Genomic DNA, 23,673 nt, shown 5'->3' with positions numbered 1-23,673 from the left:
TTACGACCTCAGGACAAAAAACATCCGCTGATGCTGCGTTGCCTTTGCTCCGGAGCTGGAAATGGGGTACACCTGCGTAAAAGGCGTTTCCATTAACAGTCGGGATTATAAAATAAAAACAAATGGTCAGGATTCCAATAGGCGACAGCCAGGAAAGCTGTTATTTCCTTCATAATACCTCTTATAAATATCGTTTAAAGCTTTGCTTTCCACATCTATACACCACTTTGAATTTGTTGGGCTCAGAGCTGCAGCTGCTACATGTAACAGTGATTTTAGACGCACTCCTACAGCTGTGTCTTTTAAATTAAACATGTTTTATCACAGCTTCCTGTTGTTGATGCTAGGAGCCTCCATATTGGATCCGACAATCAGCCTTAAAAACGTTCTCCAACTTTCCAAAAGGGAAAGTCCGACTTTATCGGCCATTCCAGTTGATCTTTCTGATCCGAGTGCAACTGGAACGCAGCATTAGTTCTGGTTCTTTCCCAAGAAATGCTTAAACACCCAAACTGGGGAAAGAAAGATAACCAGAGATGGTGTCCATATAATCTGTGTGCGTTACTCCTCAGTTTCAGCTCTTAAAATCAACCCAGATACCTTCAATGAATCAGGTAATCATTTTATCCCTTCATTTTCTCAAGGTCCCACTCAAACCCCACCCTCCTACAACTCTCAGCCAATGACAAATGGTCTGACTGGACCTCCCACCCCCACATCCTCAGAGGTGTCGCAGCTCCCCCCTCCCTCTGCAGAGAGGACTCCAACCAGTCACAGCGACTCTGAGGGCGGCCAATCCAGCGCTGGAACCCGCAGGTCAGTCTGCGCTAGCTTAGGCCACACCATATCCCAGAGTGTTGTCATGGCGATAATATGGGTAAATATAGCGATGAAGATATTAATTGTGATATATTTTCTGATTTTCTGCTTTCCTCTTTTTCCCGCCTGTACTTCAGTCACTCTTTAACCGTCAGCAGATTTCATCTGCTGCCATTAGACTCAGTCCAACTGGAGAAACTTTATATTAACATAAAAATCCAAGTTCATAACATTTGAAATGGCCACAATTATTGCTCTCTAAACAGTTCTTCACAGTCCCTTAGTAAAAAGTTAATTTTAAGTATACTTAAGTATAAGCTTAAGTCTTAACACCTATTTATACTTTTCAATACAAGTCAAGTATAATAATAACTGCATTATACTACTGAGTATATTAAAAATAGTTTATTAAAAGTAGGGCTGAACGATTTTGTAAAATATTCTAATTGCGATTTTTTTTCTTAATATTGTGATTTAATGCGATTTTTTTTTTCCAGTTTAATTTATCATGTGTTTCAAAATATATACAAACAACAAATCAATTTGTTTCCTCGATGTGCAGATTAGTTGCTAAAAGACCCGCAGCATTTAAACTCGGAGCAGAAATGATTGCGTTCTAACTACAATATATTTCAATCAAAACTGCAATTTTGACTTTTCTCCGCATTAACCACAACAAAAATGGCCTCTAAATAAAGTTGTTTGTAAACAAGGACTATTTTAAATATGAACTTTTAATGTTTCTATTGATCAGAATATTATTCAAGAGAACAGCTTTTAATTTAATTAGACATCAATCCTTGTTGAAGATAAAGTCCAACCAACAAGCAAGTCTATGTATTAAACTGATTGACCAGTACTTAATGCTTTGTATGATTATACAAACTCTAAAACAAGTAATAAAATTAGATTATCTCACTGTTGCAACTGTCTTCCCTTCCATGTGGAGGCAAACCCACTTTAAAACATTTTACTGACACCTAATGGACGCGTCTGATTCCCTGATTGTTACATAGCCAAAAATTGCAGACCTCTGCGATTTGGAAATTGCGTTATTTTAAATCACGATTATATTGAAAATGCGATTAATAGTTCAGCCCTAATAAAAAGTTCTAGTACACTGCCTCATTTTAAGTATGAAATAAGTATACTAGTAGTACACTTGAATAAACTATGTTTTGCTAAGGGATACGAATGTTGCACACAGATATAATTGGCTGGACATTGTGCTTTTCAACTGCACTCCTGGGAAAGACTGCATGCTATTTTAACAGGACATTAATTATTTCTAATTTCCTCTTTCCTTCAATATTGCAATGATGATATATTTGTGATACATTCTGCAGCAACAGCAATGTTACCTAAGTAATGTCAGGTATTTCAGTTGTTGGCATTGCAGTGTTTAACAATAGCAATTTAGCTGTGTTATCATTAGCAGTGTTCTATAATAGCAGTTTTAGCAGTGTTATCATTAGCAGTGTTTAAAAATAGCAGAATTAGCAGTGCTGGTATTAGCAGTGTTGGTATTTGGAAATGTTTAAGCAGTGTTTGCTTTAACAGCTTCAGTGATTATCATCAATAGCAATGTTGCCATTAGCAGTTTCATTTGTTAGCATTAGTAACATTAGCAGTGTCAGCATCAAGAGCACAAGCAGTATTTACATTTTCAGTTTTTGCTTTAACAGTGTTAACATTAGTAACGTTGGCTAAATTAGCATTAGGGCTAACTATGTTTAGCCGTAGCAGTATTTGGTTACAGCACTTTTAGCATAAGTACTGTTCTACATAAGAATTGTTAGCATTAGCCTTGTTTGACATAACCAACATTTAGTTTTATCAGGGTTAGCATAAGAAATGTTAACAGAGCTAAGCACTAAGTGTTAACATAAGCCTTAGTTAGCATTAGCGGTTGTAGCATTAGTAGCTTCAACAACTAAGTGAGCACAACTAGAACTTGAATTAACCATGTAGCTTTAGCAGCATTGGGTGTAAGCGGTGTTATTAGTGTTTAGCAGGACTAGCAGTTATTCTTTGGAGCGTTAGCAGAGAAGGCTGGTGTTAGCTTTGTTAGCTAGCCTTGTTCAGTATTAATATTAGTTCATATTAGTAGTTGTATTAGACAAAGCATTGTCGGTGTTGTTATTTCCAGTGTTTGCACTAAAAGTGTCACAGATGAGGCCGTCTCTTTGTTTTCTCGGCTCCTCTTTTATATAATTAATCTAGTTCCTTCACTGCTGACTTGTTCTCTCTGTTCTTTTTCTTGCTCCTCCTGCTGTTTCTCACAGGTCTTCTTTGATTCGCTACAACAGTAGTACCCTCCCCGCCTTCTCCTCCTCCTCGCTCCTCCTTCATCAGAGCTCCAAGTCTTCAGAGAGCGACCTGTCCACATCCACACTCCCCAACGTGTCCTCGTCCTCCCATGTGTTGTCCAAACTGCCCCTCTCTCAGCTTGATATGGGCCGTGTCCAAAACCTCAGTGCCACCACCAGCGACAACCCCCCCGCCGCCGCCGCAGCCCCCCCTGCTGCCACGCAGCGCCAACCGATGCCTCAGACGTCTCTCGCTGCGACGCCACCCAGAGACATCCCTCCATGTGGCTTTAACGGGTGTCCAGCTAACCATGCGCTGACCCCTCTGTCCTCCAGAGGAACCGCAGGTCTGCTGCTGCCTCTTGGTGCCGGGTCACCAGGGGCGGCGCATGGAGGAGAGCTGGTCCCCGTGGCTCTGGGACACAGGGAGAGCGGCGGGTTGGGCTTCAGCATAACAGTGGGAGGACAGGGAGGCCAGCAGGCTGTGGTGAGGCGGGTTTGGGATCGGAGGCAGTGTCCTTCGCTGCAGGCTGGAGATGTTATTGTGAAGATCAACGGAGCCGACGTGCAGAGCCTCAGCTTCACTCAGGTGATGATACGCTTAGGTCAGACTTAGACTCAGTGTCCTAGTTCAAACCAGAGCCTGCTGGAAAAAAAGACCTTTTCAGGATTGATAGAGATGTGAGGAGATCTTATAGGAGATCTTACCAGATAGGTTACAGATCAGACACTGGGCCACAAAAACACCATCTGTGTTGTGCTTTTGATCTGCTTTTGATGGACGTAGAACCTACCAGAATGAGAACGGTTTAGATTGCCGGCTGCAGAGAAACTAGACATCGCCTCTCAAAGTAACCCTGGAACAACGTCCTGAGGAACCTGAGGAACCACGTTCTCTCCTCAGTTTTAGCTAATTGACAGAGCGCTATGATGCAGTCAAATAAAGCGCCGCCGCTCCAGAGAAACTAGTCTGAAAGTGATACGCATCCAAAGGATTATAGATCAGACTTGGCCTGAAGACTACTGGCCAGTTTTTAACAGAAGACACTAAGCTGTTGATGTAAATCCTCTGAGCAGGTTCCTCATCTGAACCTTTCCATCCCCCTGAAGACGTGTCCAGTAACCAGACCTACTTTGTTCCTCAGGTCCAGAGGGTCTTGCAGGAACACACCAAACAGGGAGAGGTGGTGCTGCTGGTGCACAGAGGAGGTAGGAGGAACTTCTAATGAAAACCTTGGTCCTGCACTATTAAAGGTGCAATGCGTGGTCCAGGGTCCTGATGCTGCTGCAGTGCACTCGTCCTGTAATAGTCTGTACCGTTGGCCCCGTGTCAGGACATCTGGGTCCCAGCTGTGTCTCTGTCCTCTTCAGGTCCGCTCTCCTCTCCGCTCGTCACGCCAAACCTCTACAAGCCCCTCTCCTCCCCTCACATCCTCACCACGCCTTCCTCCTCTTCCTCCACCGAACTGCCTTCCCCGTCCACGGATGCCTCTCTGGGGGGCGTCCCCCCGCTCAGCCAGGCTGGCGTGGCCCTGGAGGGGCCGCAGGAGGGCCAGCTGCCCTCTGCAGGGACCCATCAAGGTAAACGTTCCTCCATCCACAGCTCCCAGGTTCCAACGTTAAGCTGCAGAACATTTTAGAACCTGCAGAATTTGGGTGAAGCCGGTGTTTTGTTCTCCTCCTGCTCCTGCTGGGACCTCCTCCTCCTCAGTCTGACTCCTCCTTGTTCTCCAGGGACCCCTCCTGCTCAGACCCCTAACGGCCCCTCGGCCTCCAGCCTCATCCAGAGCACCAGCTTCCTGGATTCGGTTCCGGTGACGCTGACCTTGGAGCCCCGTGACCTGCAGGGCGTGGAGGACAGCGCCGGTCCGGTGCGTGGAGGCGGAGCTCTGGGAGCCGTCACCAAAGATGGAAGAGGGGGGGCGAAGACGGTGGAGGTGGAGCTGAGGAGGCGGCCGGGGGAAGGCTTTGGGTTCGTCATCGCCTCTCAGGAAGTGAGCGGAGGTGAGTGATGACCTAAAATCATTATCTGTTAAGAAAAGTGTCCAACGAGGCGTTTAAGATTCTGGAGAACCCAGAAATGAGGCTGGTGCTGAATAATGAGGATGTGGTGTTCAGATTTACTGACTGATGCTGGTTCCTACAGCTTAAAGGGTTCTGAACAGGGTTCTGTTTGTGGACCTGTGATGTTCTGAACTTCTTCAAACCTTGATTCTCAGAACATGGGATCTGGACTCCTGGAGCAGGACCTTTCAGCTGGTTCTGGCTTTGGGGATTTAAAATAAACTAAAATGTGTTAAAGCCAAATAAACCAGTAAATAGATTAGAATAAATGACAAAATGGAGCCGTTGGTTCTGGACCGTATCCTGAAGAACCTTTAAACCCGATCAGTTCCTCAGCGGCACTAGCCAGCGCGGCCACCAGGAGGCAGCGTTCTCACAGTCACAGCACCTGAACTCAGCAGTCACCTCCACTGCCCCTCTGGCTGTGGCTCCGCCCCCAGCTGCTGTGGCTCCGCCCCCAGCTGCTGTGGCTCCGCCCCCAGCTGCTGTGGCTCCGCCCCCAGCTGCTGTGGCCCCGCCCCCTCCGGCTGCCTCCGCTCTGCAGCTCAGGTCCGCCTCAGTGTGACTCCCACAGCTGGAGCTGCAGCCTGCCTCAGAGAGGCAGAGACGGCGCTCACGCAGGACGTGTCGGGTTGTTGGTTCTCCCTCCTGGCTGGGTTCTGGACTTTGGACCATGTTGGACCGGCTCCAGTTGGCTCTGAGGTCCATCAGAGACTCCAAACGTAAGTTGTGAACTGTTTCTCTGTAGGACAGCCTGCAGTTATCCAGACGGTTCAAAGTGCAGACGCCCTGCAGAGGGAAGCTGCAGCAGAACCACATGTGAGACGAGCTGCTGGGCTCAGTTGGACCCGGGTTCTTTTGGTTCTGTCTGTTCTAATGACAAAGTCCAGGATGTCTGGGTTGGTGTCTCAGCGAGTCCGGCTTCCTGTCAGGGTTCAGTACCAGGCAGGAACATCTGGAACTGCAGGAGGTTCTGCTCAGAACACAGGTGGTTCTGGTTCGTTAGAACCCAACGACCCACATCACTGAAAACCTCCCTGACCGAGACTGGCTGTGATGTCATTATTCTTCTTGGCTCGGCCTGTTCGTTCCTAAAGTGGGTTCTAAATAAAGTTTACAGAACTGGGCTCATCGCGTTTGGGTTCTGCTGCCATGATGATGATGATGATGATGATGATGATGATGGTGAGGATGATGATGGTGATGGTGAGGATGATGGTGATGATGATGATGATGATGATGATGATGATGGTGAGGATGATGATGATGATGATGACGGTAATGATGACGACGGTGGTGGTGAGGATGATGATGATGATGGTGGTGATGATGATGATGATGACGGTAATGATGCATCAAACAGCCTTTTTATGAACAGTTGATTTCTTTGAGCTTTCCTCTGATGCGGTCGGGCTCAGATGTTTACATACACGCCGGTGAAGTGGGTCAGCGTGGGAGTGGGTGGGTCATGGCGGGTCTGGGCGGGTCTGGAGCGCCGCTCCACCATGACGCTCAGCGTTTAGCCTCTAAACCAGTCTGGGTCTGTGTTCTGCTCATCCAGCTGGGTCTAAGCTTAGACTGACTGATGCCAGCGTTATAATGTTTTATGCTTCTGTTATAGTTTTGCCTTGATAGACATGAGAGAGGCTCGTTTAACCTGCAGGTGAGATGACTGGCCAATCATGATGAGCGTTGCTTCACGCCGGACCAATCAGAGCAGCCAGGCGCGCTAACGGCTAATGTTGTGCAGCTGTAGCCTCTTCAGGTAACGGAGGAGAAGAGATGAGCGCCCTGAAGGTCCATGACACGTTCTACCTTCTGGTGGAAGTTCACCTGATCCAGATCAGCCCTGCTGTCCACGTCTACCTGCTGGCTCCAGGTGAGCGCTGGAGGCTGGGCGGCCACACCTGAGAACCCGTGGGCAGACTTTGCCCAGGTGGACCAGGACCTGGACTCGGGCTGGAACACGATCAGGTCAAAACAGAACCAGGTTCAGAACCTTTCTGGGCTCAGTCAGACGTTCTGCTGGTCAGAGCCGTTCAGTTTTATTCATCTAGAGCCAGAGGTCCGGTCCATCGGATCATCCAGAACGGTTCTTCACTGTTCATCAGGAATGTTCTGGATCAATCCTAGAACCTCTCCTAGAACCTGTGTTCCTACGACAGGACCTCTGATCAAACATCTACTGATGGTTCTGGCTGGTTCCTCAGCTAGAACCAGCAGAACTCTCCAGGTTCAGTCTGGGAACCCGTTGACCTCCAGCTGCAGAGAAAACATTCTGGTTCTTCTTTCTTTCTAATCAGACTCCTCCCAGCCCCCCCTCCTCCTTCTCCTCCCCCTCCTCCTCCTCCTCTTCCTCCTCCTCCTCCTCCTCCTCCTCCTCCTCCTCCTCAGTCTTCATCAGCTCCCAGGAATGTATCCCTGAAGCAGCTCAGTGTGTGCTAGTCAGGCAGCTGCTCTCAGGTGTGTTCACCTGTGGTGCTGCTCTCAGGTGTGTTCACCTGTGGTGCTGCTCTCAGGTGTGTTCACCTGTGGTGCTGCTCTCAGGTGTGTTCACCTGTGGTGCTGCACCTGGTCTCACTGACACCGTGGCTCTGATCCGGCCTGACAGGACGGCCTGATGACCTGCAGACGGTCACCTGGAGCCGAGCGGTGAACACGCTAACTACACGTATGTTTGAGCGTGTGGGTGTGACCGCAGCAGCGGCTGCAGGTGAGGGTTACCTGAGCTCGCTGGTTCTGTGCTGGGTTTAAATGAAGAGCTGCAGCGTCATAAAGCCAGGGACCAGGGCTGGAGGAGAACCGCCTCCATTCTGGATGCTGAGCCTGGATCGGGTCAGAACACGTTTAATATTTCAGGGGTTCTGCTCTCACAGCAACAAACTGTTTCACCACATGTTCCTCTGCATGATTTATGGAGTCCTCTGCAGAGAACCGTGAAGGCTGAGCGCTGCAGCAAAAGTCCAGTAAGCTGCAGCCAGAACCAGCAGAACCCGACTCTCCTGCAGCACCACGGCTCAGAACTGTCTCTGATGGCTGTTGTAAAGAACCCGGTTCCATTCTGAGACTCGGTGTTGTCAGCAGAACCTCCTGCAGCAGAACCTCCTTCAGCAGAACCTCCTGCAGCAGAACCTCATCCTGGATCCTGCAGCAGAACCTCCTGCAGCAGAACCTCATCCTGGATCCTGCAGCAGAACCTTCTGCATCCTGCAGCAGAACCTCCTGCAGCAGAACCTCATCCTGGATCCTGCAGCAGAACCTCCTGCAGCAGAACCTCAAGGATCCTGCAGCAGAACCTCCTGCAGCAGAACCTCCTGCAGCAGAACCTCATCCTGGATCCTGCAGCAGAACCTCCTGCAGCAGAACCTCCTCCTGGATCCTGCAGCAGAACCTCCTGCAGCAGAACCTCATCCTGCCTCCTGCAGCAGAACCTCCTGCAGCAGAACCTCATCCTGCCTCCTGCAGCAGAACCTCCTGCAGCAGAACCTCCTGCCTCATGCAGCAGAACCTCATCCTGGATCCTGCAGCAGAACCTCCTGCAGCAGAACCTCATCCTGGATCCTGCAGCAGAACCTCCTGCCGGATGGATGAGACGTTGACACAGCTGCAGCTTTAGAACATTTCTAGGAGCAAGAAGGAAGCTTTATTGTTCTGCTGCATTTCCCTGGCAGTCGAGGATTGTCCACGTCGTAACGTTCTCATCTCCACCAGCACTGAGAAGACCTTCTGGTGCTGAGGTCACCGGATGGTGGAGCTGGACCAAGCTTCTAGAGAACAGTCCCTGCTTCATGAGGTTCTACCAGGTGGTGCTGGACGATGGTTCTGGGATCAGAGAACATGGCTGTCCAGCTGAAAGTCATCTAGACTTCTTCAATGGTTTCATGAAGTTCTGCTCTGCAGAGGGAGCAGAACTTCATGAAACCCAGACTGACCAGATCAGGAGTACTATCAGATGTTTGGAAACTCCCAGTTCTTCCCTCACTAATCAGTTCTGGCTTAGTTGTCCTGGAATGTGCTGGAGCCTGAAAGGTGGTGAGAAACCAGATGAAGCTGAGGAGATAAAACTTGGAGGTTTCAGACTGACTGCAGCAGAAGGAAGACGCGGTTTGTTCCTCAGATCTGACTGGTTGTTCTCCTGATTAAACTGCTTTCTGATTGTGGGGTTCTGTGTCACAGCTTTGTTATCTCAGCTGTCAGCAGGACAACCTGCTCCTCCTCCACTCGCTGTATCTTCATGCTTCCTCCTCCTCTGGCTGAACATGTTGATCTCACCGTCTTATCAGCGCTCTGCAGCCTCCCGCTGCTGTTTGAACAGCGCTGAACTCAGACTTTGGCTCTTTGAAAGCTTTAAAGCTGCTTTATTCTCTGCCTCGCTCTGTTCTCCATGGATCCTGTTTGTTCTGCAGACCTGCTGAGATGGTTTGTTTGCTCAGCCGCCGTCTCTCAGGACCACATGAGCTGCATCAACACACGTTTCCTCCCGTTTCCACGTCTGCGGCTGATTGAAGCTCGGTTCTGTTGCAGAACACCGGATCCAGTCGGTTCTTTGTGTTTTCCTTCTGTGCAGCCACATCTTCTGTAGTTGTCCCATTGCTTAAAGATCTTTGACTATTTTCAAAGGGTTTATTCAGCCGTTTGATTTATGAATCATTCAGGTGGAAAAGGGCCAAATAGAGAAAGCTAAATTTGCTTTATCTACTTTTTGCTGATCTAATCTTAGTATACTTTTCATCAGTTTGACAATAGATTTTTAGCTTACCTCTTTTTTATTTTATTATCAGTTTACTTTGTCTTAGCTTAACGCAGCTTACCCTTGTTAGCATACTGTTAGCTTAGCACATTTCCCCTTTCTTAAATTTCTTATTTATGTTTTGGTAGTCTAGTTTACCTTTGCTAACATCATCTTAATTTAGCTTAGCATGGTTAGATGTAGCTTTGTTTACCTTATTTTAGTTTATCTGGACTTACATTTGTTTGCTTGGTTTACCTTAGCATAGCGTACTTCAGGTTAGCCTAAAGCTAGGGTCTGCGATCTTTACACAAGTTTCCTAAAGTCCCTTTTTGTAAAGCGTGCATGCGTAGAGCGTCTGACCTCAGATTAAACTGCTGTGGGGCTTCAGGGCCTGACGCTGAGCGGCTCTGCAGATGAGCGCTGCTGGTTTCAGGCTCAGCTGCTGGTCATGTGACGCCGCTGCCCGCCGGAGCTCAAACACGCGCTCCTTTCTCCGCTTGGGCCTTTCTAGTTTCTTTGTTCTCAGCAGTTCAGAGATTAGCGTCTCTGAGGAAACGTTCCTCCCCGCTGGTCCGTCCAGGTTGGCCTGTCTGGATGTAAACCTGGTGTGAGGCAGGAAGCTGCACGCTGGAGTCAGGCTGGAAACGGACCCAAGATGATGAATGTCTGTGGGAACCTGCCAGCTTCGCTCAGAGGAACAAACTGCCAGAAATGTTTCTCTGAGCAGAAACAAGCCGATCAAACTGAACCCAGGAGGATTTACAGCTTGGTCCGAATCCAGGGGGTTAAAATGTTTCCCAGGATAAAGCAGAACATGTTTGTTTAAAACGCTGCAGCTAAGAGTCAGCTCCAGAACTCTGGATCCTTTATGTCCTGCAGACCAAGAGATGGCGTCTCCAAAGGTTAGATCACTGAGAATCTGACCAACAACCCTCAGTTTAAGGTTTAAACGTCCTGCACAACATTATGACCACCTGCTTAATATCAGTCCTCAACGATCCGTCCACCATGGACGCCTGACAGGACCTCGAGAAGAACGCCTCAACCAGGCTGCTGGAAGGCTGGAGGGGAAAGAACCAAGATGGAGGAACCATGATGGACAGAACCATGATGGACAGAACCATGATGGACTGAACCGTGATGGATAGAACCGTGATGGACAGAACCGTGATGGATAGAACCGTGATGGACAGAAACGTGATGGACAGAAACGTGATGGACAGAACCATGATGGACAGAACCATGGTGGACAGAACCAGGATGGAGGAACCCAAACACAGCGGATCTAAGACCTGGCATCAAGTGTCGGTGGCGGAGGGCTGATGTTGGCCGGGTATCTGTCCATCAGCTGAATCTTGGTCCAAACTGGGTCCAGACCAGAACCAGGATGGAGGAACCAGGATGAAGGAACCCAAACACAGCACTCAATCTGGAACAGCTGAAGTTTTTATGCTATCAAAATATTAAAGAATATTAATTTCTATTCTATTTAATAGAATATAATATGGTTATAATAGACATTTTCTATTCTAGCCACAGACTGCCAAGTGAAATCAAAACTAGCAGAGAGCGTTTTACAATAGGAAATGTTCTGGACCACAAATCTCTGCTAGTTTTACCATGTCTGAGTTATTGTGTGGAGCAATAAATACTAAACAAACCTGCAGAGAAAACAGAACGGTACATAAAGACGCATATGGGGAACATACAGATCTGCTGTTTTTAAAATCAAATATATTTATATTCCATGTCAAACTTAAAACTGCACTTCATGTTCAAAGTAAGAAATGATCAACCTTTAAAAGATGTTGAGTGATGGAGAACAGCCGAGTGTGAGGCTGATCTATGGAATGGATTAGACGATGGACTTCAACAAAATACGCCGTATAACAAATAAAAATATGTTCTGCAGTGTGGGACGCTCAAAGGACGTTAAATGCTGCTGCTGGTGTGTAAATGGAGATTATTTCAGGGTTTGACTGGTGCGGTTAGACCTGAATGACTGAGGCTCTAACCTTCTGCCTGCTCCTGTTTCTACAGTTTATGCTTAGTTCATTCTAATGTTTGAAATAAATAAACCAGGAAATAAGCGGTGCGGCTGTGGCCTAGTCAAAGTCCAAACGTCTACCTGACTGAAATGCTGGTGTTGGAGAGCTGAGCAGGAACCTCAATGAAATTCTGTGAGAATAAAGCTGAGAGCGTTTGGTTCTGTTGGGTTTGGACTTCAGCTGATTTCATGACAGCTCTGCAGTGTTTTGTTCTCCTGAGGTTATTTTAGAACCAGATGGTTTGATGAGGTTCTGGTGTCCCTGGATCCAGAAGATGAGGACCATCCTCCATCCATCAGTGGAGCAGAAGCCAGGCTGCTGATGGAGCGGCTGCTCCCGTTCAGCCGAGCAGACTGAACACGCCTCAATAATTAAAGTTCAGCTCATTTATTATTCAGCGTGTCACTTCTCACTTTAGCGCCGTTCTGTCAGACTTTAGCGGCTCTGTCCAGGACTGAGAACCTGCCACCTGTCTCTGCAGCCTCCTCCATGATGGCGCACCGCTTCGTGACGGTGCGGCGCGGCAGCCCGGCGGCGCGCAGCGGCCAGATCCAGCCCGGGGACCGGCTGGAGGCGGTGGAGGGCCGGGCGGTGGGGGGGCTGCAGCACCGGGACCTGTCCCAGATCCTGAGGAGGGCGGGGAACTCGCTGCGGCTCAGCATCGCCCCCAAACAGCGTGAGTACAGACACAGAGACACGGCCGGTCCAGCACCACCAGGCCTCACGCCTTCCCTCTGCTCCACAGGGCCCTGCTCAGACGGAGCCGACGCCGACGGACGCCTGGTCAAAGGGCCCAGAGGGGGGGCCAAGGTCAGCGTGGTTCTGTGATTACCTCAGCAGCAGAGAGTCAGAGCCCTGAGCTCAGAGAAATCTATAAAACACTGAATCAGGGAGGATAGTAGATGAAAATAGCCCGCAGGAATTCATCTGGCTCAATAAACACGAGATAATTTCATCAGAGCAGCTTTAATTTATCCTTAAGATCAGAAGATGTTCCAGAGTTTAAAGTATTACAGAGCAGGAAAAAGCCTTTAGTTGCTCTTCTTCTAGTTACATCAACAGGATGTTCCTGAGGGACGTCCTGGATGTTCTGCGTCTCAGCAGCGTCTTGGTTCTGTGTTCCAGGATGAGTCCCGGTTCTACAGCGTGGATCTGGAACGAGGTCCAACAGGGTTCGGTTTCTCCCTGAGGGGGGGCAGCGAGTACAACATGGGGCTGTACGTCCTGGGCCTGATGGAGGGGGGGCCGGCCCAGCGCAGCAACAAGATACAGGTATGCACACCCCTACCCATCACCACAACATCCTGACCCAGACTTAGTCCAGAACCCAGACCAGAACCCGACCAGGCTGTGTCCCTTTACGTTCTGAATGTCCCACAGCGGTTAGACACGTCCACCTCAGCTGGTCCCACTTCCACTGGAGACAGATAACAGGACCAGGTGCTGCTGAGACAGAGCTGCCTGTTGGGGCGACCCGACCCCCACCGTAAAGACAGGACCCCCCCCCCACCGTGAAGACCGGACCCCCACCGTGAAGACCGGACCCCCACCGTGGAGACAGGACCCCCACCGTGAAGACCCGACCCCCACCGTGAAGACCCGACCCCCACCGTGAAGAGAGGACCCCCACCGTGAAGACAGGACCCCCACCGTGAAGACCGGACCCCCACCGTGAAGACAGGACCCCCACCATGAAGAACTGACCCCCACCGTGAAGACCCGACCCCCACCGTGAAGAGAGGACCCCCACCGTGGAGACAGGACCCCCACCGTGAAGACCCGACCCCCACCGTGAAGACAGGACCCCCACCATGAAGACCCGACCCCCACCGTGAAGACCCGACCCCCACCGTGAAGAGAGGACCCCCACCGTGAAGACCGGACCCCCACCGTGGAGACAGGACCCCCACCGTGAAGACCCGACCCCCACCGTGAAGACCCGACCCCCACCGTGAAGACAGGACTCCCCCCCACCGTGAAGACAGGACCCCCACCATGAAGACCCGACCCCCACCGTGAAGACCCGACCCCCACCGTGGAGACAGGACCCCCACCATGAAGACCTGACCCCCACCGTGAAGACCCGACCCCCACCGTGGAGAGAGGACCCCCCCCCCACCGTGGAGCAATCCTGAGCCAAGATGGCGGCGCAGTCGACTGCTTGCTTGACGTTATCGCCGCTCTAAGCTCTGATTCATTGCTGTTGGATCTGAGATTGAACCCTGCAGTCTGCTACCGGCTGGTGAAACCGGACTTTATTCATCCTGATCTACAGCGTCCCTCTCCCTGAGGCCTGGACGGCGCCGTGTGTCAAAGGGAGACACGGCAGAGTGGGGGCCGGTGCACCCGCCTAAAGGCTAACGCACACAGACCGCCGCTGCAGAGCGACGTAACAAACTCCACCCGATCCAGCACACCCGAGGCGGGGGGGGGGGCAGCTGGCTGACCGCTCTTTGCTGTGGAGAGGAGAACCAGAGTTCTCCCCAGAGTCCACTTGTTGGCCACACGTAGCTCTGTGCTGGGACAGAACCTGAAGGAACCGGCAGAACCCACACTGTCCCTGTTTAGGCAGTCTGTAGGTTCCTGGCTGATGAGCTACTAGCTGCCAGCAGCTCCGCTCAGAAACCTGGAGAAACATCTAAACTGCTCCACAGGGAACGTTACGGCTGTAATGGAGAGGTAGTAAAAACAGGATTATATTAATACTGGATCCAGTCGGTTCTGTACTGATCCATTTATCAGGACGGTTGGAGCATAGATGGAGGCCCAGAGCTTTACCCCGTAAAGGTGTGCTCTGGATCTAAAGTCCACCTGTAGGTGAAGCTCCAGGTGCTCCAGCTGCTCCAGGAGCTCCAGGTGCTCCAGCTCAGATTATGGACCCTTTGACTTCTCAGATCCACCTGTTTCAGCCTGTGCCCGTTAACCAGGTGTGCTTACCTGTGCCGCAGGTGTCCGACCAGCTGGTGGAGATAAACGGAGACAGCACGGCGGGAATGACCCACAGTCAGGCTGTGGAGCAGATCCGGAGAGGAGGACACCGGATCCACCTGGTTCTGAAGAAGGGAAACGGATATGTTCCAGATTATGGTGAGACTTTAGGCTCTGCGCCGTACAGGTGACGCTCACCTGAGTCTGCTTCACCGACCGCCTTAAATAATGTTTATTTAGACTTGAAGCTGTAGGAGGACATCTGAGACCTTCTGCTGACTGGGTTAGACAGCAGGCAGGTCTTTGGGTCTGCTCTGAGCGGGACACGATGGCGCCACCTGCTGTCTGTTTACCAGCAGTACAGCCTCATGGCAGACTGCCCTGACAGGGAATCAAACCCGCAACCTCCTGGGGTGTTTCCTGTCAGCAGAACCTGGGAATGACTGGTATCATTTGCTGATATTCTGCAGCTCTGATCAAACGGCTTTTCTGTGCTGACACTGTGAGGTGACAGGAGGACGGCAGCAGGACACGGCGAGACGCAGCGGGAGGGGGGGGGGGGGGGGCGGGGGGGGGGGGGGGGGGACGTCTGCAGAAGGAGCGCCTCAGTAGATCCAGCCGCTGCCAAACATCAGTGGAGGCTGTAGACCTTCAGAGGAGCTGCAGCTCATCTCCTGCGTTACGCGTTATTTACAGCAGATAGCCTCCTGGGCCACGTCCCATTTCGGTGCTGCTGCAGCAGACTGACCTTTGCTGCTAACACGGTGATTATGGACCGTTTTAGAACCAAACAGAACCAAACAGAACCAAACAGAACCAACGGCTCACATTCTTCGTAGCTTTAGCGTGAAACTTCTTCAAAGCGTCGTCCTCCTGGTCTCAGCAAAACTAAACATGACCGCTTCTAATTACCTGGTTATCCCAGGTTAACGAGGTAATTATGCCGTAACCACGGCGACTGCTTGTAGCGGAGCGACCTCTGACCCCTACTGTTTCCGTGGTAACGTGTTTTTTACGAATCTTTCAGTTCCGGGTCGTTTCTGAGCCGGTGAACCTGTTCAGAACTCCTGCTTCTCTCTGACCGTTTGACTCTCTCTGCTCCTCTTCCTCCTCCTCCTCTTCCTCCTCCTCTTCCTCCTCCTCCTCCTCCTCCTCCTCAGTGGAGCTGTCCAGCCTGTCTCTCTGTATGACCAACTCCAAACAGGGCGAGCCCTGCTTCTACGTGATCGGACGCACGGAGAACTCGCGGTTGGTAGCTCTGTTTCTCCTCCCTCCCTCTGTCTTCATCCCTTCATCTCTCCCTCAGAGTCACCATCATCATCATCGAGCCACAGTCATGTGATCAGGTCACATGTGATCAGGTCACATGTTCACGTCGTGTTTTCGGTGTCAAAGCTGGTTTGAATGATAACGCTTCTGAACGTTGTTTCTGTGTGATCCAGCAGGCCCTGAGGAAGGAGCTCTCTCCCCCGCCTCCTCCCAGGAGCAGGAGACAGTAACCATGGCAACCGCTTCCCTCAGCAGGCAGTGGGGAGAAGGAGGCGCTGCTGGAGGAGGAGGAGAGAGAAAGAAGGAGAGGAAGGTGGAAACCAGACGGAGAACAGGAGGAGCGGGACCTCCTGACCTGGACCTGGACCTGGTGGAGGAAGAAGAGCAGATGAGATGGAAAAAGGAGGAAAAGGAGACTGAGAGTAGACGACAAGCAGAGGAGGAAGAGGAGACGTACAGGAGAAGAAGAAAGAAGAAGGTGGAGGAGGAGAGAAGTCGGACGGTTAGTCAGAAGAAGCTGGACAAGCAGGGGAGGAGGAGCAGGAGCTTACCGAGAAGCGGAGCTTCATCCGGGGGGTTCTCGTCACCAGAGGAGGAGGGCGGAAGCAGGAGGGAGAGGAGGAAGACCCACACCGTCGGCCGCCATGCAAAGCATCATGGGAGCTCAGCTGCAGCTCCGCAGGCGGCGTTCTCCTTCCTGATGCCGATGAGTGATGACAAGCCTCCATCTGACAGCGAATCAGCAGCCAGCTTCTCAGAGATCAGCCAATCAGCATCCAGCATGGCTCCTGCTGCCAGGGAGAACCCTGACAGCGGGCCGGGCCGCTGGCTGACACCGAGCCCTCAGAGGCTGACCCAGGTTCTGACGGGCAGCAGGCTCAGGGGGCGGGCCTTAGTGGACGGACTTTCTCTCTGATTGGCCAGCAGGGAGGACACGTTCTGTTTTCATTCACTGAACTTTTTTATTGGCTTAATAAGGGCTTATTTGGTTGGCCTGCTGAGAGAAGCCCCGCCTCTTACTGTTTCCTATTGGACGAGTGCTGATGAACCAGTCTCTGATTGGCCAGAGAACATCTGGCCATGGACCTGCTCGCTGAATCACGCCTGCACCTCATTACCCATCCTGCCTCATTCTCAGGCTCCATCCAAACACCCTTAATAACAGCTCCTAGCGCCTACCTCCTAGCTCCTGTTCCTACCTCCTAGCCCCTAGCTCCGGTTCCTAGTTCCTGTTCCTAACTCCTACCTCCTAGCTACTAGCCCCTAGCTACGGTTCCTAGCTCCTGTTCCTATCTCCTACCTCCTAGCCCCTAGCTCCGGTTGCTAGTTCCTGTTCCTATCTCCTACCTCCTAGCTACTAGCCCCTAGCTACGGTTCCTAGCTCCTGTTCCTATCTCCTACCTCCTAGCCCCTAGCTACAGTTCCTAGCTCCTGTTCCTGGCTCCTGTTCCTACCTCCTAGTCCCTAGCTCCGGTTCCTAGCTCCGGTTCCTAGCTCCTGTTCCTGGCTCCTGTTCCTACCTCCTAGTCCCTAGCTCCTGTTCCTATCTCCTACCTCCTGCTCCCTGACCTTTCCTGGGTCAGCAGAACTCCATCAGGGAGGAAAGGAGCTTCAGCTGCTGAGCTGATTCCAGACTTTAACTCTGATGGAAACATGGAGGATGGAGTCAGAAACATGGAGGATGGAGTCAGATCCTACAGCCTTCTGGACATGAGCTACAGAGACACTCTCTGCTCTACGCATGTTTTAGTTGGTTTATGTGAGGAGGCTGTGCTGATACATCATGGCACGCAAAGGATTGTGGGATACCTAAAGGGTTTTTAGCGTCGGTAAGGGACGTTGTGGGGTTCCTAGGCTAAACTAACCACGGGAGGAAGCATCCAGGCTCCTTTCCTCCTTCCTCACTGACTGACCTATTCAGACAGCATCATGGCGACCGCTGGCGCTCTTCCTCTTTGGCTAACGAGTCCCGGCTGTTTAAGGGTTTTCGGATTGAGCCTCAGCCCTCTAACCAGTCATGTCTCCACTTTGGGACCTCGGTAACCGTGGCATGTTTGGTTGAACTGCGCCCTGGTCCTCCAGCATCATCATGATCCTTTAAACTGTATGCAAATGCCAGCGCTGTCTTGTGACTGTATGTCCTCAGCATGTGAATACAACTGGAATGATTTTTTTTATTTTTCTAATGTGTAAATGATCCCTGACATGATTATTGATATTACTGATATATTATTATGATTAGAGATGAACAGAACCTGAGGGGTGATCTGCTTGCCTGCTTGTAAAAATGAAAATGATGATTTAACAGAGCCATACCCACACACACTGATGTCAGGTCCAGCTGTTATCCGGCATCCTCAGAGTCACCGTGGCAACCGCGTCATAGTGATGGGATGAACTGTAGCTCCGGATCAGAACAAGTGCCTCTGTTTTTTTGTCCTGCAATCATTTCCTGTCTTGTCTGTCCACCATGTTCTCCCACAATGCCAAGAGACCACGCCCAGTCACAAAACATCAGAAACAGGTTCCACACTGAGTTTTATATGAGATTCAAATAAAGACAGAGTAAATATGCAGTAGTTTGTCTCATCTGTGCATCAGAACTGTGATTACTAATGATTAACATTCAGGGTTCACATTAAAAGTGATCCCCTAAATGTAACCTTAATGCGTATTTAGATTATTGTGCTCAAAACATGCACAGACCTACTCACTCCTGTCTTCATACTCTGGACCTTGTGCCGAAACATTTAGTGTGAACAAATACTTCCTTATTACCCTGTCCTGTCTGACCAGTTTAACCTTCGAGGTTATTCTCACTACTCTGCCCCTCAGAGTAAATTATTTATAATTTACTATTTATATATATATTAGACAACGTAGCCCCCTTGAAAAAGGTGATTATTCAATACTGTTGTATAAAAAAGACTTCACAGAGTTAGAGCAGCATATTTTTCATCATTAATAGAGGAAAATAAATTATTTTTTTCCATATAATTTGATAAAGCAGCATACAAAAATCCAGCATGTAGGTTGGTCTATTGTCATTTGGTATTTTTAGGATTTTAGCTCAAACTGATAGCTGTCTGAAGTCTGCAGAGCTATGCAACCCTACAGAACGTGTTCTATTAGCGTTCTAACAGTAAACCCAGCGGATTTTCTCTGGGTTTCACGCGGAGCTGGTGGCCCAGTGGGTCAGACATCAGCTTATGATACAGGAAACTGTGAAATATGCACACATTTAGATGCAGACATACTGGGTTGATGGGCCACGGGACGTGCACTGCTGGGCTGGGCTTTGTAACTGCTTGCAGTTTTTGTTTCATCTGGTTTTCTAAGCTAGGATTGGTGATCAGGGTTAGAAGCCTTGTAACCTACAGAGCTTCACAAAAGACTTTTTTCTACTTGCCGGCGTCTGACGTGTGAAACAAAGGCTTCAGACCAAAAGGCTTCTGGAAAAAACACTTTATAAACGTATCAAAAGTACAAAACTCTCTTTCTGATAAAACAAACATTGAGAGGACAACATCAGTCCTTCCGGGCTGTCACTTCACCACCTGTCCTTCCTGCTTCAACCCCGAACAGGAGCTCAGGTCAGTAGTAAAAACACACTGAGGTAGAAACGTTTGGACGACAGCTGCTGGAGACTCCACTCAGAGCTGGGGACTCCATTACCCACAAGTCCTAGCTTAACCTGATGGTACTTTCATAACGCTGCATTTATTTAAATCTTTGCAAACTGTCCAGATCAGCAGTCTAACGACATGGTCCCATCTTCGTCCTCTGACTCCCCGTCCTCCTCTGACTCCTCTTCCAGCAGGCAGGGCAAGCAGGTGTGGAAGGGCCGAGCCACCAGCAGGTGGCAGCCTGCTGATCGCACCTGCTGCAGACCGGGGGGGACTTGAACCCTCAACCCTCGGCAGGTGGCGAGGCGCTCCAAATCCAGCAGCAGAGTGACCAGCTGAGAAGCACAACACACAGCTGTTAGCATCCTGCAGCTAGCGTTTAGCACCCAAACCTAAAGCTGTCTTTAAGCTCTAAATTTTCATAATTTCTGTCTCAACTCTGTTCCGTTGAGCAGAGGGTTAACAGAACAGCGGTGAACCTCTGAGTTCTTGGCTGGTTTCTGTTCCCGACCTCCTTTACTTGGATTAAACTCAGCTGTGTGTGCAAACTACCCTCCCAGATCCCTCAGTCTGGTTGTTTCAGTGACAGGAGGGAGGTCCAGAGTCCTGGTTCCTCCTGAAGCTCAGCCCAGTTTTCCTGCAGCATTGAGGTCTGGGGACTGAGACGGTGGCAGAAGGCTGACATCATGCTGAGCCAGGCTCTCTGAGTAGGAGAACCAGGCCCACAGCATCACAGACCCTCCACCGTACCGAGCAAAACTCCACGTTTCTCTTTGGGATGGTGGGACAGGAAAGGTTTTTTCCCAGCATGCAACCTGCTGGCGTTAGGTGTCTGGAGGGTCTCAAGCAGCGAGCTGTGGAGACGTCCTCCTTGGGTTCTGGTCCAGCCTGGTTTGACCCGGTTCCAGCTGAGTTATTGTTCTGACTGTGAGCCCGTTTGGGTCAGAACCTGCTTTCCTCACATGTTCTCTCGTGTTTCCCCTTTTGAAGAGTGACTATGGGAACCCTGACCCACTTTTTTATTGCAACAGGAAGTCACGGATTACTCATTAAATCTTCCTACAAATTGGGACAATTTTCATATTTCATCTGCAGACAAAATTCTGCCTGCAGGGATTCTGTTGAAAACAAACATTTCTTATTTTTTTGTTTCCAATTTGTAAAGGTTCTGATTAAACTTTGTTTTTACTGTTATATTGCTGCCATTAAGGTGACTTTAGCGGTGTAACTCGTCTCTACCAGAGGGGGTGCTGTAACATTCAGCCGCCGTTAAACAGTTCACTGGTTCCATTGCTCTGATAAACATGTTTAACCCGTTTCAGTAGTTCCAGATCAGGACATGTGACTGCGCTCTAAGTGGAATCATCCTTTAGAAGGACTGGCTCATTAAAGAGGAGGCGGACCCGCCCACCCTGCTGCTCCCCATGTTACCTGGCTCAGGTGAGCAACTCTGTGAGCGTGCTCCTTGTAGACTCGGTGAGAGTCCGGCAGCGGACGGGTCTGGACGCTGATGTAGAAGCTGCGGTCTGACTGGACGTGGACGATGGTGTCTGTCATGGAGGACAGCTGCAGGGACACAAGGACAGCGTGAGACGTCTGCAGCTCCATCACAACGAGTCTTTTTATAAATGTATAATGTGTGTTTTACAGAGAGAAACAAAGCTTGAAAAGATCAATATGATTCAATAAAATATGGAAACTGTAAAGTTTAAGGAAGATTAGGAATGGGGGAAGAGGAAGTGAAGAACGCAGTCTAGAGATTTCAGGAGAAATTACATTATTTATTTTTTAGAGATATTTTTGTCTCCAGACCCCAGCGTTACGGCTGATGGATTCTGGATGTTCTAGAGACGATTTAAAGGATCATTCCTGAAGGTTTTCTGGGTGTTCTAGAGATAATATAAAGGATCATTCCTGGAGGTTCTCTGGATGTTCTAGAAATGATTTAAAGGATCATTCCTGCAGGTTTTCTGGATGTTCCAGATAAGATTTTAAAGGATTATTCCTAAAGGTTTTTTGGATGTTCCAGATAAGATTTTAAAGGATCATTCCTGAAGGTTTTCTGGATGTTCTACAGATGATTTTAAATGATCATTCCTGAAGGTTTTCTGGATGCTCTAGAGATTATTTTAAAGGATCATTCCTGAAGGTTTTCTGGATGCTCTAGAGATTATTTTAAAGGATCATTCCTGAAGGTTTTTTGGATGTTCCAGATAAGATTTTAAAGGATCATTCCTGAAGGTTTTCTGGATGTTCTACAGATGATTTTAAATGATCATTCCTGAAGGTTTTCTGGATGTTCCAGATAAGATTTTAAAGGATCATTACTGAAGGTTTTCTGGATGTTCTACAGATGATTTTAAATGATCATTCCTGAAGGTTTTCTGGATGTTCCAGATAAGATTTTAAAGGATCATTACTGAAGGTTTTCTGGATGTTCTACAGATGATTTTAAATGATCATTCCTGAAGGTTTTCTGGATGCTCTAGAGATTATTTTAAAGGATCATTCCTGAAGGTTTTCTGGATGTTCTAGAGATAATATAAAGGATCATTCCTGAAGGTTTTCTGGGTGTTCTAGAGATAATATAAAGGATCATTCCTGGAGGTTCTCTGGATGTTCTAGAAATGATTTAAAGGATCATTCCTGCAGGTTTTCTGGATGTTCCAGATAAGATTTTAAAGGATTATTCCTAAAGGTTTTTTGGATGTTCCAGATAAGATTTTAAAGGATCATTCCTGAAGGTTTTCTGGATGTTCTACAGATGATTTTAAATGATCATTCCTGAAGGTTTTTTGGATGTTCCAGATAAGATTTTAAAGGATCATTCCTGAAGGTTTTCTGGATGTTCTACAGATGATTTTAAATGATCATTCCTGAAGGTTTTCTGGATGTTCCAGATAAGATTTTAAAGGATCATTACTGAAGGTTTTCTGGATGTTCTACAGATGATTTTAAATGATCATTCCTGAAGGTTTTCTGGATGCTCTAGAGATTATTTTAAAGGATCATTCCTGAAGGTTTTCTGGATGTTCTAGAGATAATATAAAGGATCATTCCTGAAGGTTTTCTGGATGTTCTAGATAAGATTTTAAAGGATTATTCCTAAAGGTTTTTTGGATGTTCTACAAATGATTTAAAGGATCATTCCTGAAGGTTTTCTGGATGTTCTAGAGATTATTTCAAAGGATTATTCCTGAAGGTTTTCTGGATGTTCTACAGATGATTTTAAATTATTATTCCTGAAGGTTTTCTGGATGTTCTAGAGATTATTTTAAAGGATCATTCCTGAAGGTTTTCTGGATGTTCTAGATAAGTTTTCAAAGGATCATTCCTGAAGGTTTTCTGGATGTTCTAGAGATTATTTTAAAGGATCATTCCTGAAGGTTTTCTGGATGTTCTAGATATGATTTTAAAGGATCATCCCTGAAGGTTTTCTGGATGTTCTACAGATGATTTTAAAGGATCATTCCTGAAGGTTTTCTGCATGTGCTAGAGATAATATAAAGGATCATTCCTGAAGGTTTTCTGGATGTTCTAGAGATGATTTAAAGGATCATTCCAGAAGGTTTTCTGGATGTTCCAGATAAGATTTTAAAGGATCATTCCTGAAGGTTTTCTGGATGTTCTACAGATGATTTTAAATGATCATTCCTGAAGGTTTTCTGGATGTTCTAGAGATTATTTTAAAGGATCATTCCTGAAGGTTTTCTGGATGTTCTAGAGATGATTTAAAGGATCATTCCTGAAGGTTTTCTGGATGTTCTGGATAAGATTTTAAAGGATCATTCCTGAAGGTTTTCTGGATATTCTAGATATGATTTTAAAGGATCATTCCTGAAGGTTTCTGGATGTTCTACAGATGATTTTAAATTATT

General features: G+C 48.5%; 2 protein-coding genes across 7 annotated transcripts in view; one reads left to right on the top strand and one right to left on the bottom strand.

Annotated features, from left to right (window-relative positions):
• The window catches only part of LOC105920543 (membrane-associated guanylate kinase, WW and PDZ domain-containing protein 3), a 34,996-nt gene extending 16,251 nt beyond the window's left edge, over positions 1-18,745 (top strand). For both annotated transcript variants that reach the window (XM_036143656.1, XM_036143658.1), the window contains 10 exons: positions 645-816; positions 3,105-3,717; positions 4,274-4,337; positions 4,500-4,709; positions 4,863-5,132; positions 12,454-12,648; positions 12,718-12,782; positions 13,098-13,244; positions 14,921-15,059; positions 16,343-18,745. In XM_036143656.1, the coding sequence (XP_035999549.1) occupies positions 645-816; positions 3,105-3,717; positions 4,274-4,337; positions 4,500-4,709; positions 4,863-5,132; positions 12,454-12,648; positions 12,718-12,782; positions 13,098-13,244; positions 14,921-15,059; positions 16,343-17,085 (2,618 nt within the window). In that variant the 3' untranslated portion in view covers positions 17,086-18,745. The remainder of the gene's footprint in view (positions 1-644; positions 817-3,104; positions 3,718-4,273; positions 4,338-4,499; positions 4,710-4,862; positions 5,133-12,453; positions 12,649-12,717; positions 12,783-13,097; positions 13,245-14,920; positions 15,060-16,342) is intronic.
• An 874-nt stretch (positions 18,746-19,619) lies between these two features.
• Positions 19,620-23,673, bottom strand: part of mbd1a (methyl-CpG binding domain protein 1a) — a 29,436-nt gene continuing 25,382 nt past the window's right edge. For all 5 annotated transcript variants that reach the window (XM_021312663.2, XM_036143674.1, XM_036143670.1 and 2 more), the window contains 2 exons: positions 21,227-21,361; positions 19,620-20,130 (listed from right to left, as the gene is read on the bottom strand). In XM_021312663.2, the coding sequence (XP_021168338.2) occupies positions 19,918-20,130; positions 21,227-21,361 (348 nt within the window). In that variant the 3' untranslated portion in view covers positions 19,620-19,917. The remainder of the gene's footprint in view (positions 20,131-21,226; positions 21,362-23,673) is intronic.

Source organism: Fundulus heteroclitus, chromosome 1 (assembly GCF_011125445.2).
Source record: "Fundulus heteroclitus isolate FHET01 chromosome 1, MU-UCD_Fhet_4.1, whole genome shotgun sequence".
Lineage (NCBI taxonomy): Eukaryota > Metazoa > Chordata > Actinopteri > Cyprinodontiformes > Fundulidae > Fundulus > Fundulus heteroclitus.
This window is presented reverse-complemented; position numbering and strand designations above follow the sequence as displayed.